The sequence below is a fragment of the Chroicocephalus ridibundus genome, chromosome 1, assembly GCF_963924245.1.
Source record: "Chroicocephalus ridibundus chromosome 1, bChrRid1.1, whole genome shotgun sequence".
Taxonomy (NCBI): Eukaryota; Metazoa; Chordata; class Aves; order Charadriiformes; family Laridae; genus Chroicocephalus; species Chroicocephalus ridibundus.
The window spans coordinates 188,125,841-188,141,184 of record NC_086284.1 but is presented as its reverse complement, the minus strand read 5'-3'; the positions used below and the strand labels follow the sequence as shown (position 1 = coordinate 188,141,184).

At 39.2% G+C, this 15,344-nt stretch overlaps 1 protein-coding gene across 1 annotated transcript; it reads right to left on the bottom strand.

The window, feature by feature from the left end:
* Positions 1-2,351: 2,351 nt before the first annotated feature.
* On the bottom strand, positions 2,352-15,337 carry ZCRB1 (zinc finger CCHC-type and RNA binding motif containing 1). The gene is made up of 8 exons (XM_063323133.1): positions 15,183-15,337; positions 9,398-9,485; positions 9,198-9,226; positions 5,915-6,026; positions 5,726-5,833; positions 4,763-4,872; positions 4,585-4,660; positions 2,352-3,220 (listed from the first exon to the last, which is right to left on the bottom strand). Exons 2-8 carry the CDS (start codon positions 9,479-9,481, stop codon positions 3,089-3,091), a joined length of 651 nt encoding a protein of 216 aa, XP_063179203.1. The 5' UTR covers positions 9,482-9,485; positions 15,183-15,337; the 3' UTR covers positions 2,352-3,088.
* Between the last annotated feature and the right edge of the window lie 7 nt (positions 15,338-15,344).

Below are 15,344 nucleotides of genomic sequence, written 5' to 3'. Positions count from 1 at the left end.
AGTGCAAAAATCCTACTCCTCCAAGGTCCCTCTAGGTCCTGTTTTAGGCACTAGGTACTTTCTTCTCTACCCTGACTCTAAGCCAAAAAAACCCTAAGCACTGCTAATCAATAGAAGTTCAAACAGAGTTAAGACAATTGTTAAAGGAAGGTGATTTAAGGTAAGGAGTTCTAGATGCCAATTCTGCACAGAAGCAGGCTCATTTTTATCTGTTTCTTTTCCAATGTCATCTGCCTCAAGTGACTTTATGCTCGGAACAAAAGAGCATGGAGGAACACCACCGCGTCAGTTGTAATAGTCTGGACTGAGCTACTGCTTCATGCTGACAAAAGCAAATCCTCCGGGGAAAGCAGTGAGGCAGAAGCAGCAGGGTAGAAAGATACATCAACATGCTTCAGCTACTGGAACTCTTGAAAAAGTGCTATATTAGGTCAGAACAAAGGTTAGGTTTGTTTTTATTCTTTCTGACAAGACACCAGTAGCAAGTATGAAACAGTAAAGCATATAAGAATAAAACATTCCTAGACTGTTAATATCCCTGTGTATTTTACAGCTAAACGTAGTCAGTAATTTAGGATATTTCTGAGTGGAGACTATATTTAAACTATCAATTTTAAATAACTACCACGTTCCACATATAAGTCTAATCCTTTTGACCCTATGACCCTAAAAAAAAATCTCATAGCAGGGAGTTCCACTACTACATTACATGGTGTAATGAAATAAAAGTTTGAAACTTGCTGCCTGATCACTTCATTGAAATCTTAATTCTTACAAGCTGTCTAACATTCCCAAATCAAAGTCACAGACAATGTCAGACTGGTCATCTGTTGCATTTTAATTTTCTCTTTTTTTAAAAAAAGCATTGAACATGGTATCGGAGAAGATGACAAACCCTGATTTAAGTAGTGGCATAATATTTTTGCTTGTTCCTTTGTTTTGCTCTCCATTTCTTTTTTTTATTTTGATTGTTTGGTGGGGGTCTTTTTTTTTTTTTTTTTTTTTTTTTTACTGCTATTGAGCCCTAACCTAACGTTTGCAGAGAAGCATGCTGGCAGCAAGATTTTCTTCCTCAGCAGAGTTTAGAATTCCTCAGTCTTTATTGTTACACACATGATGTTCGGTGATTTGCACTTATTAACACTAAGCTACACCTGGGACTTTAGCACTTGGGTATTCAGTATCAAGAGATGTTCCCAAAATTCAGTAAAGGAAGCTTCAGATTTAACCAAGCTGAATATATAGTGCTTTCAGCAGAAAGTCACAAAGAAAGTCTTAAAAACATTCTTTGGATTACTGAGTCCAAGACCTTCCTATGTATAAAGCCCAGTATTTCTCCCCATTCTGTGGCTTGAGTAGTTTGTACAGAAAACTTCCACTTTATTACCTTATCCTTGTTTCTGAATTCTTGTGAAAGTAGCAACAGAAGACTCCAGAATGACCTTCTGACTGTGACTGCTTTATATTAGCTTAGAGGGGGTGCACATGTGTCTTTTCTTGGCACCCAGTCATATGTTTGAATGTAAATTGATATTAATTAAGAATATGTAATGGTATATTTGGATTTACATTTCCTATATTTGGAAGGAAACCAAGTCCTCATGAGCAATAGGAAGAGCTGAAAATAGAAACAGAGGCCAGCTGGTCTCTTCTCCCAAGTGTGAATGCGTTTTATATTGTGCCTCCTAAAAATGAAAAGTTTGACTACACAAAGTGGCCAATATAAAAGGTTACCACCATCACTATATGTCTGTGGTTTTGGGAGTGATCACTGCTGCAGGGCTTTGTACTTTTCTCCTAATGCATCTACGAGGCTTTTCAGGAAGACATGACTGGAACCCTACAGAGATTTAAGGATGGAGACTCTATTTAAAATATCTGAACAGCTTTACGTGCAAAATAGGCACCAACACACTTTGCTTAGAGACCATGACAGTTCCAAGTACACACGAATGCTGATTTTTAAGCACATAGGAAACTCTGTGCCCTCTGGATTTTGCCAGTAGGTTCAGATGCCTGAGAAAATAGGACTGTGATCCACGTTAGATACAAGTATATTTAAAAACCTCTGGATAACCATAATAACCATGTTAGGAGAACTGCAGTTAGGAGAAATAGCACAGTGTAGGCCCTTGTCACAGCAAGGGACTTTCAAAATCAGATTAGAGCATATTAAAATATATGCACATTCCCATTTTTAAAACATACGGGCATTCTCAATTTTAATGCAAGAGCAACAGAACTATCACTCTTTAAAATATATTAAGTATATATTTTATATTAAATAATCTATATATTAAAGAAATTTATATAATAAACATATAAAATATATTAAAATATATTAAGTATAAGATTTCAAGATTGAACTAACCACCACATCACTTTTAACTTGCATCTCCTATGAAACCTATATTGTATATAGGCTATATGATACCATAAAGGCTACAGCAGGTTACTAAAACTGTGCATAAGACAGAAGATCAACATCTTAATATCCTTTTGGAAAGCACACAGATGTATCGTTTAGTCCAAAATGATTTCACGGACAAAGCTTATGTGACAGTAATTTATTATATTACTGCATGAAGAGTTAAAAGACTAGTACAATGCTTAAGGCTGAAATTCAACCCTATGCAGAGGAGCTAGTGCAAGATTCATATACACCTAAAATACTACTAAAGCACTGCTTCCAACAGGCAATAAACAGACCAACGTATAAAGCCTCAGTGGTGCTAACAGTGATCCTAAGAGGAACTCCTCTTAGGAAAAAAAATCTTAGGAAATTCTCTTATGAAAGATTTCACTCCCAGGGTTTGGGTCTAGATACTAACCACATGAAGCATTTTCCCAGATATTTTTCTGAATTTTAGCGTAGAAACACATAATTCTCTTAAGAAACTGCCTTGAAGGGTGAAGTTTTGAGAGGTAAGTATCAAAAAATGGGAGGTTTGAGGGGCAGAGTAGAACTACAACATGATTTTCAAGAAGTGTCTTCAACACCAAGGCAAACCTGTATTACAGATAACTTTGTAGCACTTTACAAAATGTACACTATATATATTACATATGCGTATAAACCAATATTATTTCAATCACTAAGTTCTTCCTCATCACTGAAATAAGCACTTTTCTTTATCCGTGGACGTTTTGAATCATCTGAAATTGAAGATTCCCCTGCAGTCTGCGTCCATCTTTGTTGCTCTTCCTCAATTTTGGCTTGCTACAACGAAAGAAGGAAAAGTATTAGCTAGGATTAAGAAAAATCGAGATGCATTATAAATAATAATGCAGTTATTTCATAAGTTCACAAATTCAAAGGGTGTATCTCCATTTCCTCACAAATTGTGCAATGAATGCACTAGAAAACATTTCTGAAAGTATTTCTTGCATGCAAACAGTAAGTCTTCAGCACGAATGCAGGCCCCATGGAGCACCCTCTGTTTTCAAAGAGAGGAACTTTGCACATGGAAAACTTATAGAACTAAAGAGCAGCTGAGATCTGAAGCAAAGAATGCATCGTGTTTCACATGGACATTATTGAATCAGCTTTGTTCCGCTAACAAGTCTCTATCTGCTGTCTTCTGCAGTCATTCATTCAGGGAATGAATGTCTTCAGGGATATAAAGGTTATTCAATTAAAGGTTTAAATAAATGCTTCCTATTTTTACTGGGAAGCATGCTATCCCAGTTAAAATCTTTGGGTGGTGCGAAAAATAGGAATGTTTCCTGACTTGTTTACATTTATAGGTTTTACTTCCAATCATGGAGCTTTCTGAATGTGTGTGTGTGGATAACTGTGCATATTTGCATCATTATTTTGGACCACATGATGTAAAAGTCTTGCACTCATTACAGTCATATTCAGGACAAAGTTATCATAGAAACTCAGAGGGTTTTTTGGGGGAATAGGGGCACACAGGGAAAAGCTAAGGACTAGGGAGCCATGAAATTTGAACATCAGTTCAGGCTTGCTCTGTGTAGTGAAGCAAAAGCCTGTAAAGACATATTAAAGAAGATAGTAACATAGCTCTCAGACTATCTATCTACACAACAAAAAATGCATTAAATATGTTTTGAGAGAAAAGTTCTATTAGAGACTGTGATGGACTGTATTAGGCAAAGGAAGTGCCATCCAGAAACAGATGTTGTTCGAGGATACTCTAGTGAGTGAGGGCACAGGATGTAGTTGATCACTTATACATGACTATTTTTCTGGCTGCTCGGTTAACAGACTTAAAAGGGATTTGTGGACCAAAAACCTAATGGAGCATCACAGCAGAGATGACGAAACTAAGCAACAAAGGAGCTTGAAGGAGAGGGAGAATTGCAATGCAAAGCCACAGCAACAGTGAAACTCTAAGAAAAACCAAACCAAAACACAAAAATCCAAAAACTGAACATGCCTGCAACAGGATGAAACCAATTATAGTCATGAACTACTATCAGGCAAGAGGGCCCCAATGCTACAGAACGGACAGACCTACAGGTTTATCTTAAGAGTTTTCGAAAAGCAGCTGAAAAAAGGAAGTAAAGTTGTATTTAAGTAATAATAAATAACAAACACACAGTGCTTCCATTTTGTACCTGAAAAGCTATGGCTTGGCTGAGGCTATCTAGAGCAGGGTCTTCTCCTTCCTCTTCACTTTCTTCTTCCTCCTCACTTCATTGTGCAGAGAGAGAAAAATACATACATGTTTATTTTAAGTGTTCATTATGAAAAAGTTGCCTAAAAAAGTATTAACGTGTAAATAAATATACATACATTTCTTCTGGCTCAACTATTTTCTTTCTCTTCTTCTTTTCTTTTTTTTTTGGTGGCTCCCGCTCTCCTAGCATATTTTTAGGACAAGCATAACTTAAGTGTCCTGCTTCCTTGGAGAAAAAGAAATATTGCTTAACAGAAACCGTTACAAACAACTACATGTTGAAACATATGAGGAAAGTTAATGTAAGACAGTTCACAGGGAAAAAAATGGAAGCAATTAGTAAGATAAATGGAATGCTGAATTAGCACACAGAAGACAAACTCTTCTCTATAAGCTCACCATGGAAACGAAGAGATTAGTGGTGATATGCATGTTTAACTGCAAATTGAGAACAAGCTATAAGCAAAGTATATTTTCTTTGGCTGCTGCAATAGCTGAATACACTACAGCACAGTTTATACTCAAGACAAGATATACACCTAAGCATTAACAGTGTAATAAATAGGAGTGAGTCAACATTTTCAGTCTCAAAAGTGTTATGCATACAAATCAAGTTCACATTTGATGTTAAATACTATCCAAATCGCTATCTCCTATGTTAATATATTAAGGAGAAGTGAGGAATTGCCTAAAATTTAACACACACTTGTTCTGTGTAAAACCACTTGTTTCCAATATTTATTTTACCGCCAACTATATCATGATCTTCCAATGATATAGCAAAAGCAGGTATTTTGAAGCAAGTATTAGGAGGTTTTCTTTCTCCTACAACTTTATACTGATACTTGGCTCTGCTCATCAGCCTGTTAAGCAGCCATTACAAGCACATGTTTTCCCCCCAACCCCAAAATCCCAAATAAAAGACAAAAGGGGTATTATGATTCTTGAAAATGGTACAGCTGCTATGCAAGTTGATACTATCAACAGAAAAAAACATTTTAACACCACAGGCAGGATTAGCAATGGCCAAACTGGACAAACAAGCCGGAATATAGTAGTTCCTTTTTAGTTTTACTCACCCCACATTCGTAACACTTAGACTTATCAAAGTAGTTACGCCTGCGAATGAATTCTGCTGCTCTTCCATTATCAATGGCAATACTTGCTTTTATTACTCTTCCAAACAACTACAGCAAATTGGAAAAAAAGGTAAATATTTTGGGGCTGTAAACCCAACCCTCCTACCACAACAACTTTACACAATTTACCTGTTTGTTATTAAGTGCCCGAGAACAGTTTTGTGCAGATTCTTTATCCAAAAACAAAATAAAGGCAACTCCTTTGCTCTTCCTGGTGTCTTTGTCTTTCATAATAGTAACTCTGAAAACACATAACCACATTATTGATACACTAAAATTGCTTCAGAGACGTTTTTTCCTTAAAGGTCTCAGTGGGATCTTACCTTAGTTATACAGCAAAAAGGAAACAAAGTCTATTTAACAATGGAAAGGCTCATTAAACAGAAATTCAAAGGAACAGCTAACCAGGCCACGTGCTTATAGGTAGAGCAGAGATGATTTTAAGAAATATATGGGGTCTTTCTGGGTTCAGTATCATTCTTTATTCCCTTGGATGACTGGAAGAACAGATAAAATGCTCTTCAGATTTACAGACAACATAACTGGAGGGCACTGCACATACTGCAGGTGAAATTAAAATTCAGGAGTAATCTTGACCACTGCTATCATTGCGGAAAAAGAGTGTATTGAATCGCATCCAAACAGAGAATTCTATGTTTCTGTAGGACTAAGCAGCTAAATAGCTTCAAGACAGGAAACAATAAGTATATCCAGTACTGTTCGACAAATATTTCCAACTGGAATCCAAACAGGTTATGGATACACATGTTATTTTACATGACATACAAAGTTAAATCTTCAGTCTAATATTGGAATCAACAGCTCCAGTAGCATATCAAGAAATTCAAGAAAGGTTTAGACCCAATAAAAACAACAGACAAAGAAAAAGAATGAAAAGAGGCAAAGGAAGCCCACACAACCTCAATTCCTTCAATCTTAATGTCAATTGTATTTAGCCCTAAAATAAGAAAACAGTGGGAAACACGATGCTCGTCTGCATGTACATGAAAATAAAAGCACATGTTAAAAAACAGGGAATAAGCTCCTTGCTGTGCTCACCACAGGCAGAACAAGGTTCATCCTTAAGGGAAGCCAAAATTGCAAGAATAGGACATTTTTCCAAAAATAATCCAAACAAACCCCACTTCAATGCAGAAGGCCTACCAGAGAACCTGTATAAGTAACAGAAAACCTACATAGTGAAAAGCGTATAAAATAAAAGCTCTGTAAAGAAAGCTCAACTTTTCCCCAAATACATGCACAGAAAGATAAGAGATTAGAACAGTTTTTCTGCCAAAGCCTCTCAGATAAGGACGCACCCAACTGAATGCATTGAGTTGAAGCATCAATAAAACTGACTTCATAACAATTCCATTAATTCTTTTGCCAAGTTACTCTTCCAAGAGTTGACAGAAACCTAATATGAATGTCAGGCTTCTAATTGGGATATTGAACATACCGGTTAATAACAGAAGCATAAAAAGAAACAAGTGTGACAAATCTTTGAAAAGTCAGCTACTTCTTGGAGCCCTAGAAAGTCTGATTTCTCACTGAACAAACTGAGCTGAAATCATAATCGTCAGGATATATTGGGGTGAGAAATGCACTATGGAAGAAAAGTCAGCATGATTTTGCTGAGTCAAGACACACTTCAAAAAAGAAGTCTATTAAAGCTTATTTAATTAAGTTAAATCTGACCTAGATGACATTGCAAAGCTTTCTGCAAAGTGTTTAAAGTCCCTGAACAAAGACTCTACAGAAATCAAGCTAATATTTGAAACAATTTTTCTTGGGAATTAATAACTAGTTACAACTAGGATAACTGATCCTTGTTAGCCTCAGTTTCACAGCAAAATGGGAATACCAGTAGAATCCCACAGTATCTGCACTGTCTATAGTCAGGTCAGCTTGCAAAGGGGCAAACAGGGGAAAAAAAAAATAAATCATGGTAGTATTTTACACATTCTGTGTATTCTGTGACTCTGCATTTGGTTTAACTTCTGGCAGTGACTAGCCAAAGTGTAAGGGAAAATTAGGTATCAGTAAGTGAATTTTTTGCGAAACAATATATAGGTGGGGGACAACAGTAACTACACAGACAAAATTGCAAGTTCTAAATTAGCTACTTTCACACAGAATGCAGTGCAGGATTTCTTCTGCATAGGCACTTGGAAACACCATCTCTGTTGTCTATGACAGTCAAAAAAAATGTAAATAAACCACCAAAAACTATTAATAAAGGAAAAAAAATACTGCTATGACACCTTTAAAATAAGCAATGCATCCTACAGCCAATACTTCATGCGATTCTCATCCTCCTATCAAACAAGTTCAAAAGCCCAGACAGTAGGACACCCCTACCCCAAAACATACAGAGTACAGGAACATTACCAAAGGATAGCAAGGAGGTCTGAAATGTCAAATTTATGGAGAACAGGCCCCTCAACGGATATTAAACATCAGTGTTACTACAACCCTTGCTCAGGACTTTTCTAAATGGGTAGTTCAGCAATCGACTAAAACAGGTCAGACACCCCACCCTGGAAACAATAGACTGTAGGTGCCCAGTTGTATTGGTCACTACATGTCTGCCAGAGCCCTACATAAGGGTTTTCCTCTCAGTCAATTTCAAAAATATGTTTTTCCAAAGTTGTAATTTGGCTTTTCCTGCTGTCACCTGAAACATACTCCTGAGACTTCAAAACCTCTGAATTTTGCTCTGTATCCCACCGATTATTACAGAAGCTACAAAAGTTAGAGTGGATATTTGCTAGTGTAGGGCTGAAAACAGAAGTCTTGAGTCTTGTTATTATGACCAGCTAAAAAAATAAAGAAACCAAACAAAACAGCAAGTTCCTTACTGTGGCATTTATTTCTAACATTTAAACATAGAGACAGGTATTCACAAGTATCGCTCGTGAACACCCCACATATTAAAAGGTGTTACTGTATACCCTTACGTCTAATCTTAACTGTAATACTAATCAGTCACAATAACAATTGCATATTGCAATTGTGGGAATTGTGACACCTAGTTCACAGAAGTAGAAGCTCCCAGTTTTACACTTATCCACTTGTGTCCCAGGCAGTGTTCGGGGGAAGGGCTTACTAGAAGAATATTAACTATTTGAGAGAAAAGACCATTGGTATATAACAACATTCTACTTGCTCTTAAGAAGTGGTTAGCAAAACCTATCCCCAGCACAAATGTTCTTACACTGTGTGTGTAACTGCAAGAACTTCCAGCTGTTAAATTAAATTTATACTTTATTATTTAATAATGAATAGAACTTCAATATAGTTCCACATTCATACTTAAATTATAAAAAACACAAGACTTTCAAGTGAAGCAAAGGCATCAAATATTTAAAATGAAAGCTACAAAAACAGCAGAACATATCAGGTCACTTACTTGACAACTTTGCCATACTTTGAAAATATCTGAAATATAAAACAAAATAAAAAGATTTAACAGTAGACAATTGCATTTCATTAGTAATACATTTATCAAGACAAACTTTCCTAAGTAAGAGACATATATCACTATTGTATTTACACTCAAAATTGTTGTTAAAAAGTTTAATCTGCACAATGCAGCGCTTAAAAACTTACCCTGTATAGATCGTTGTTTGTCAAAGCAAAGGGTAAATTGGACACATACACCGTACTTTTGCTTGGTGCCAACCCACCACTCATTTTTCTGATAAGAGGAGAAAAAAAAAGAAGAGTTACAACTCCATTCAACGAAGCAATCAATTATAAAACACTTGCAAGACTTTAAAAGATGCTTTTCAAACCTAGCCTAGACAGTCACGATAAAGTTGCAGGAAAGCTTAGCTTTCATTTCCCTTTCATCATTTTACATGAGATTAGTGTTTGCCTTCATGTGCTACAGAAGATATACATTCCTTCCCTCTACCCTGGATCCAAAGCATATTTTTGCTGTATGCAAGACAATTGACTTACAAGTCATAAAAAAAAAAAGTCAAGTTAGTGTACTTAAAAGAAGCCTCTGATGATTTGTGCAGTAAAGAAAGGTTTAAATCCAGAAGGAAACAAGTAACCACCATTTATCAAATATTCTGGCCAATATGTGAAATTAATGACCTTTGTTCAAGTAGCTTCATGTTCTGATTCTTTACACAAATTTAAGTTCAGCTGCATTCAACACAGAATAAGCCACATTCAGTTGGGGGGGTTTAAATTTGAATTTGCTTTAAAAACCTATCTCAGCTGCTAAAGCAGCAAGTATTTCCTCTTGTATCTATTGCTCAGACTTCTACACTGCTCTGGAACTGCAGCTTCCAGAGCTGATCATAGACGGCATCTTCCGTAGAGGCGCTCCCTCTCCTCCCCTTGATTAGGCATCTCTTATACTGTCAGAAACCAGGGAAATCTCAAAGCCATTTTAATTTCCGATTTCTTTTAAGCCCTTGAAACAAAGTGGACAAGAATAAGCCTAGAAACAATTAATCGATCCAAAAGCCTTGTTACAACTGCATACACATCATCCAATACTAGGTAATACTAGGGGATACTTTGGGTCTCTTTAGTCTGGAAAAAAGACAGCTGAGGAGGGACCTTATCAACACTTATAAATGCTTAAAGGGTGGGTGTCAGGAGGATGGGGCCAGGTTCTTTTCACTGGTGCCCGGCGACAAGACAAGAGGTAACGGGCACAAACTTGACCATAGAAAGTTCCACCTAAACATGAGGAACTTCTTTACTTTGAGGGTGGCAGAGCACTGGCACAGGCTGCCCAGAGAGGTGGTGGAGTCTCCAGCTCTGGAGACATTCAAAACCTGCCTGGACGCGTTCCTGTGCAACCTGCTCTAGGTGACCCTGCTCTGGCAGGGGGTTGGACTAGATGATCTCCAGAGGTCCCTTCCAACCCTACGATTCTGTGATTCTGTAAAGAGTAACTGAGCTAACTTGAAAAAGAACAGCTGATGGTTTTGCTCACGTTTGGACATTTCCCAAAATTTTAAGTGATGCTAAAGTCTGTGGAAAACACTTCTCCCCTACAATCAATTCTGTAACCATGGCTTGGTCGAAAAGCTGAGTAGAACTTAAGATCAGAATATAGCACAACCCTTATGAGAGGGCACACCAAACAGTACAGCAAAACCATTCCCTACGCAGTCCAATTACTACCTACTTATCCAGTTTCACACAGCCTTATTTCTGCTTCTTGGCACTTCTAGCCGATTCCTAACTGATGATCAAGCCATTTCTACAGCAAGAGCAACTCATTTTAAAAAAGGAGACAAAAGCTGATGAAGGGATGAAAGAAACTAAGTATTAGAAATCAACATCCATCATAGTACCCAGCAGTTTCTTCGGGGAGTTTTCGGGTAGTGAGTTTGAGCAGACTGCCTGGCCAAGTGCCAACAAAGTAACTAATATCACACGCTAATTTGGCTGTGGTTATTTTCTGGCATTTCATGATTCAGTCATCTGAAGACCTGACATTCCCAGTAGATGCTGATTATCCAAGTGTTTTGCTTCTCCTTCCTGACATGCTTATTGTATCACAATTCATTTGAGTGGCAGTTTCCAAGTGATTGAATTTAGAGTTCTTCCATGTTCAGAGACTGTGTTTTTTGGCATGAGCAGAAATGGCAACATAAAGGTTAGGCAAATGAAAACAGAATAAATTTGCAATAAAGGCCACACGTTGCATCTGGTGTTACGCAGACGGGATTCATTATCCCAAATTCCTCGCTGCTTGGCATTAGTATCCTTGACAAGCCTAACCAGACTGACTTGGCAACGTGCCACGTGAATAGATGGCCCGAAGTGCAGTTATCCAGATGTACGGTGGATACAAAGGATTTGCTAAGAGCTACCTTAGTGCTGCTAATATATTGCAACAGTGGAGGAGAAAACAGCCGAGGTGAACCTCATGTGGCTGTAGATAGCAATTTAACTCTGTCTGAAAGACACGAGAAGAGAGAGCACCTTGTAACAGTAGACCAAGCAGCCCCCATATTAATGAACAGATGACAGCGAGGTCGGCATGACTGGAGAGCAGTCAACTTCTGTATTCTGCAACACCACAGTACAAGCAGCCAAAGAGAGGGTGGTATGTCCTGTGAAGATTACTACAGACCTAATAGCTCAGTCAATAGGAAATTATTAATGAATGCAAGCTACAGAACTGCCATTTTCAGCTGTACGCTACTTTTTCCAGAAGCAAGCTTAAAGAGTTGCATCCTGGAGTGCTGGCTGTTGGACAGCTGGGATTGAGCTTTGTTTCTAGTGCCCTGGACAAATCTAAGTGAAACAGTCTTGCTGCCCCGACTGTCCAAATATTCTTAGCAATTTGTACTGTTTAGGATTATTATGCCAGGATTTCTTACTAATGTCTGACTCGCTGGATAGGCACAATTTTAATACGAGAGGAAGTACAGTAATTGTAAAGGTATTGCCATGCTCATGTTCAAGATGGCAAAGGTTCAAATTTACCACTCCAGGAAAGAGTATTTCCCCAGATCTGCAGGAGGACTTGCTCTTCTAAATACCAAGGGGTCATTGGGATGGATGATATATTTCTTATTTAAGCCAGCAGATACACTGACAGGTTTCCACAATGACAACATTTGGGACATTCATCTATCTACTTAAAAGCTTAGTGGTCCTTACTAAGTCTTCTGCAGAATATTCAAAAATAATATTCTACAAAAAACAATCTCTCAAATAGCTTGAGCATGTTAAAATGCAGATTTCTGGTAATCTGTTGTGCATACAGTGGTATAAATGCGATTTTAGATCCAACTACTGGCACAATTCTTCCCACCCCGATAAACCTTAACAAAACATCAATGTGTCAATTTTAATTCTGTTATAACCAATACGTTAGTCTTTTTTATTTTTTTTTAAATGACCACGAAGCCCCTGTGGGGAAACCAAGTGCTAACACCATATAAACAATAGCTTCCCCCACCTTCATTTATGGATGCCAACCTTGCCATATCAGTTTCACATTTGTTGGTCTGATATTTTCTAGCTGGGGTGTGGGGGGGGAGCGTGGTAAAAAAAAAAGCCAATTCCAGCCTTAAGCTAACTCTCTAGATGAGACATCTCATCTGAAGGCCCATCATTACAAGACTGAGAATCCTTTCACTTCAGGAACTTTCTAACTTCATAGAACCGTCCAATACAAGTTTAATGTTTCCATCACATTCTTTCTCCTTGATCACCAGTCTTTGTCAGTTTTCACTTCACAAGCTAACAAAAAAACCCAAAACAACACAACAAAAGAACACCCCCAAAACATCTGAGCTTTCTACTTGCAGGGGACTCACCTGAGAGTCATAGAATTACAGAATGGTTTGGGTTGGAAGGGACCTTAGAGGTCATCTAGTTCCAACCCCCCTGCCATGGGCAGGGACAGCTTCCACCAGACCAGGTTGCTCAAAGCTCCATCCAGCCTAGCCTGGAACACTTCCACAGACGGGGCATCCATAACCTCCCGGGGCAACTTGTTCCAGTGTCTCAGCACCCTCACAGTAAAGAATTTCTTCCTGATATCTAATCTAAATCTCCCTTCTTTAAATTTGTTACCCCTCATCCTCTTGCTCCACTCCCTGATAAAGAGTCCCTCCCCATCTTTCCTGTAGGCCCCCTTTAGGCACGGGAAGGCCCCCTTTAGGCACGCACAACCTGGCTTCCATATCCTGCTAGATCTCCCTAACAAACTGAAACATTTCTGTTTCATACTGAATGCTTTTATGGGGCTTCCCTGATCTTCAAGGTATTACCTGGTGCCTTACTTTAAAGCATCAGCTGGAAGCCGGTATATTATCTCCATGGGGTTGGGCACAACTCCCATTAATGTAATAGCCTCTCTATTAATACCTTCTTCATTTATCATTTTCATATATTAACTTTCAGGATGGAGTTGTCCCTCATTACTATGACTTCTTGAATTCAGTCTTTTTTGTCTTTTCCAACAACTCAAACTAAAAGAAGCCATTCTTCAACAACAGTCATCTGTCAGTAATGAATAAGTTTCTTGCAAGATATATTGGGTACACAGGTATGTTTTGGTTGAGTCCAATATGCTTAATGCAGCAGCTGTCACTCACGTTGAGAACACGGTAAGAGAAGACAATGATTAATTTCAATAATTGGCTTTTCTACTCTGTCCCAGAACACATAAGGACACCACCAAAACAGTTCAGGTGCCTCTGAAGCATCAAGCGGAGTCTGAATTTACTGATATTTTCATGACTTAATATCAACATTTAAGCATAAGCACAAACATTTGTGTTTGTGTTTTAAGTCCACAGCAGCAAGGTCAGATTTGTGTTTTAATCAATTAAAATATGTATAAACGATTTGTGGGTAAGTTACTCAAGACACACACACACTCAGGCCAACTCCCTTATGTTCTTCTATCCTTAAAACACTGTATTTTATTTTTGATTTAAGAGTATCAACAGAGTTTAGACCCAAATCAACAAACCATTAGTTGTGGCAGGAGCTCAGCTCAAGCTTATCATCAAATGTCTGTGGTAAAGGAGGAAACTGAACCCATGTTCTCCTTGGTCCCAGAGAAAGGTATTAACTCCTTGTTACAATTCTGTCCTACACAAGGGGCACATTATAAGCTATCAGAGCATAATCGGGTTTATCTCTACATAGTCACTTATATAATACAAGGCAAATATTAAACAGGATCAGAATTTGGTAAATAAAGTTGATGCTATCAGCAGAAGGAGTACAAGAGTCTTTCAACCTGCCCAAGCTAAAGAGGTACACGAATAGGATCCATGGTTTGAATCAAACTACTCTTACGTACTAACCTAAGTACAAAAACTCTGGGACAATAAGACTGGGCAACCAGGCCACTTTCAGGAACTACAGTGAGAGCTTTAACAACAGGTTCTTTCTAAAGGGATTTCCAGTATAGTCAAGATGTGAGAAGAGCTGCTTGGTCCAATCTAGTCTCACGCAGAACTTCATCCAGGTAACTCCCTCAGTGACGCCCCTTCCCCCCCAAAACCCCTGCAGAGACAAGCAATTCCATTTCAGAGCTCAGCAGCTGCAAAACAATACTAAGGCAACGGACCCACCGGCTCCTCAGTAGCTTCCACACGTTGTACTAAAGCCTTTCGCTGTCACTAACATCCCCCGGGGGTTCCTCTGCCTCAGCGCGGCCACACCGCCGCTTCACCGGCTCAGAAGCCCCTCCCGACAGCCGCAGAAGCCAGAAGCGAGGCGAACAGCCCCCCCCCCGGCTGTAAACAAGCGCTCCTTCCACCCGCGGTGCCCTCGCCCCGGCCGCCACCCAACCTCGGCGGGGACAGGCTGGGCCGGGGCTGACCCACCCGCCTGCTCCCGGGCCTGCTCCCCTCAAGGGGACGCGGCCTACCCAGCCGCCCCGGCCTACCCGGTCACGGCGGGGCTCAGCCCGCCCGGGCGCCCATGGTGCGACGCGACAGCAGGCGAGGGGCAGGGATGGGCAGGGGACACGGGACACCCCTTCCGCACCGCCTCCACTCCAACTTCCCTCCCGGCACGGCGGCGCTCTTCCGCCGACGCGCGGCACCCA

Coding starts and splice junctions, on each gene's coding strand:
- ZCRB1 (XM_063323133.1), bottom strand. CDS start 9,481: ATGAGTGGTGGGTTGGCACCAAGCAAAAGTACGGTGTATGTGTCCAAT. Junction 5,834..5,914: donor GGGCACTTAATAACAAACAG/GTAAATTGTGTA, acceptor AATTTGCTGTAG/TTGTTTGGAAGAGTAATAAA. Junction 3,221..4,584: donor GCCAAGCCATAGCTTTTCAG/GTACAAAATGGA, acceptor CTTTCGTTGTAG/CAAGCCAAAATTGAGGAAGA.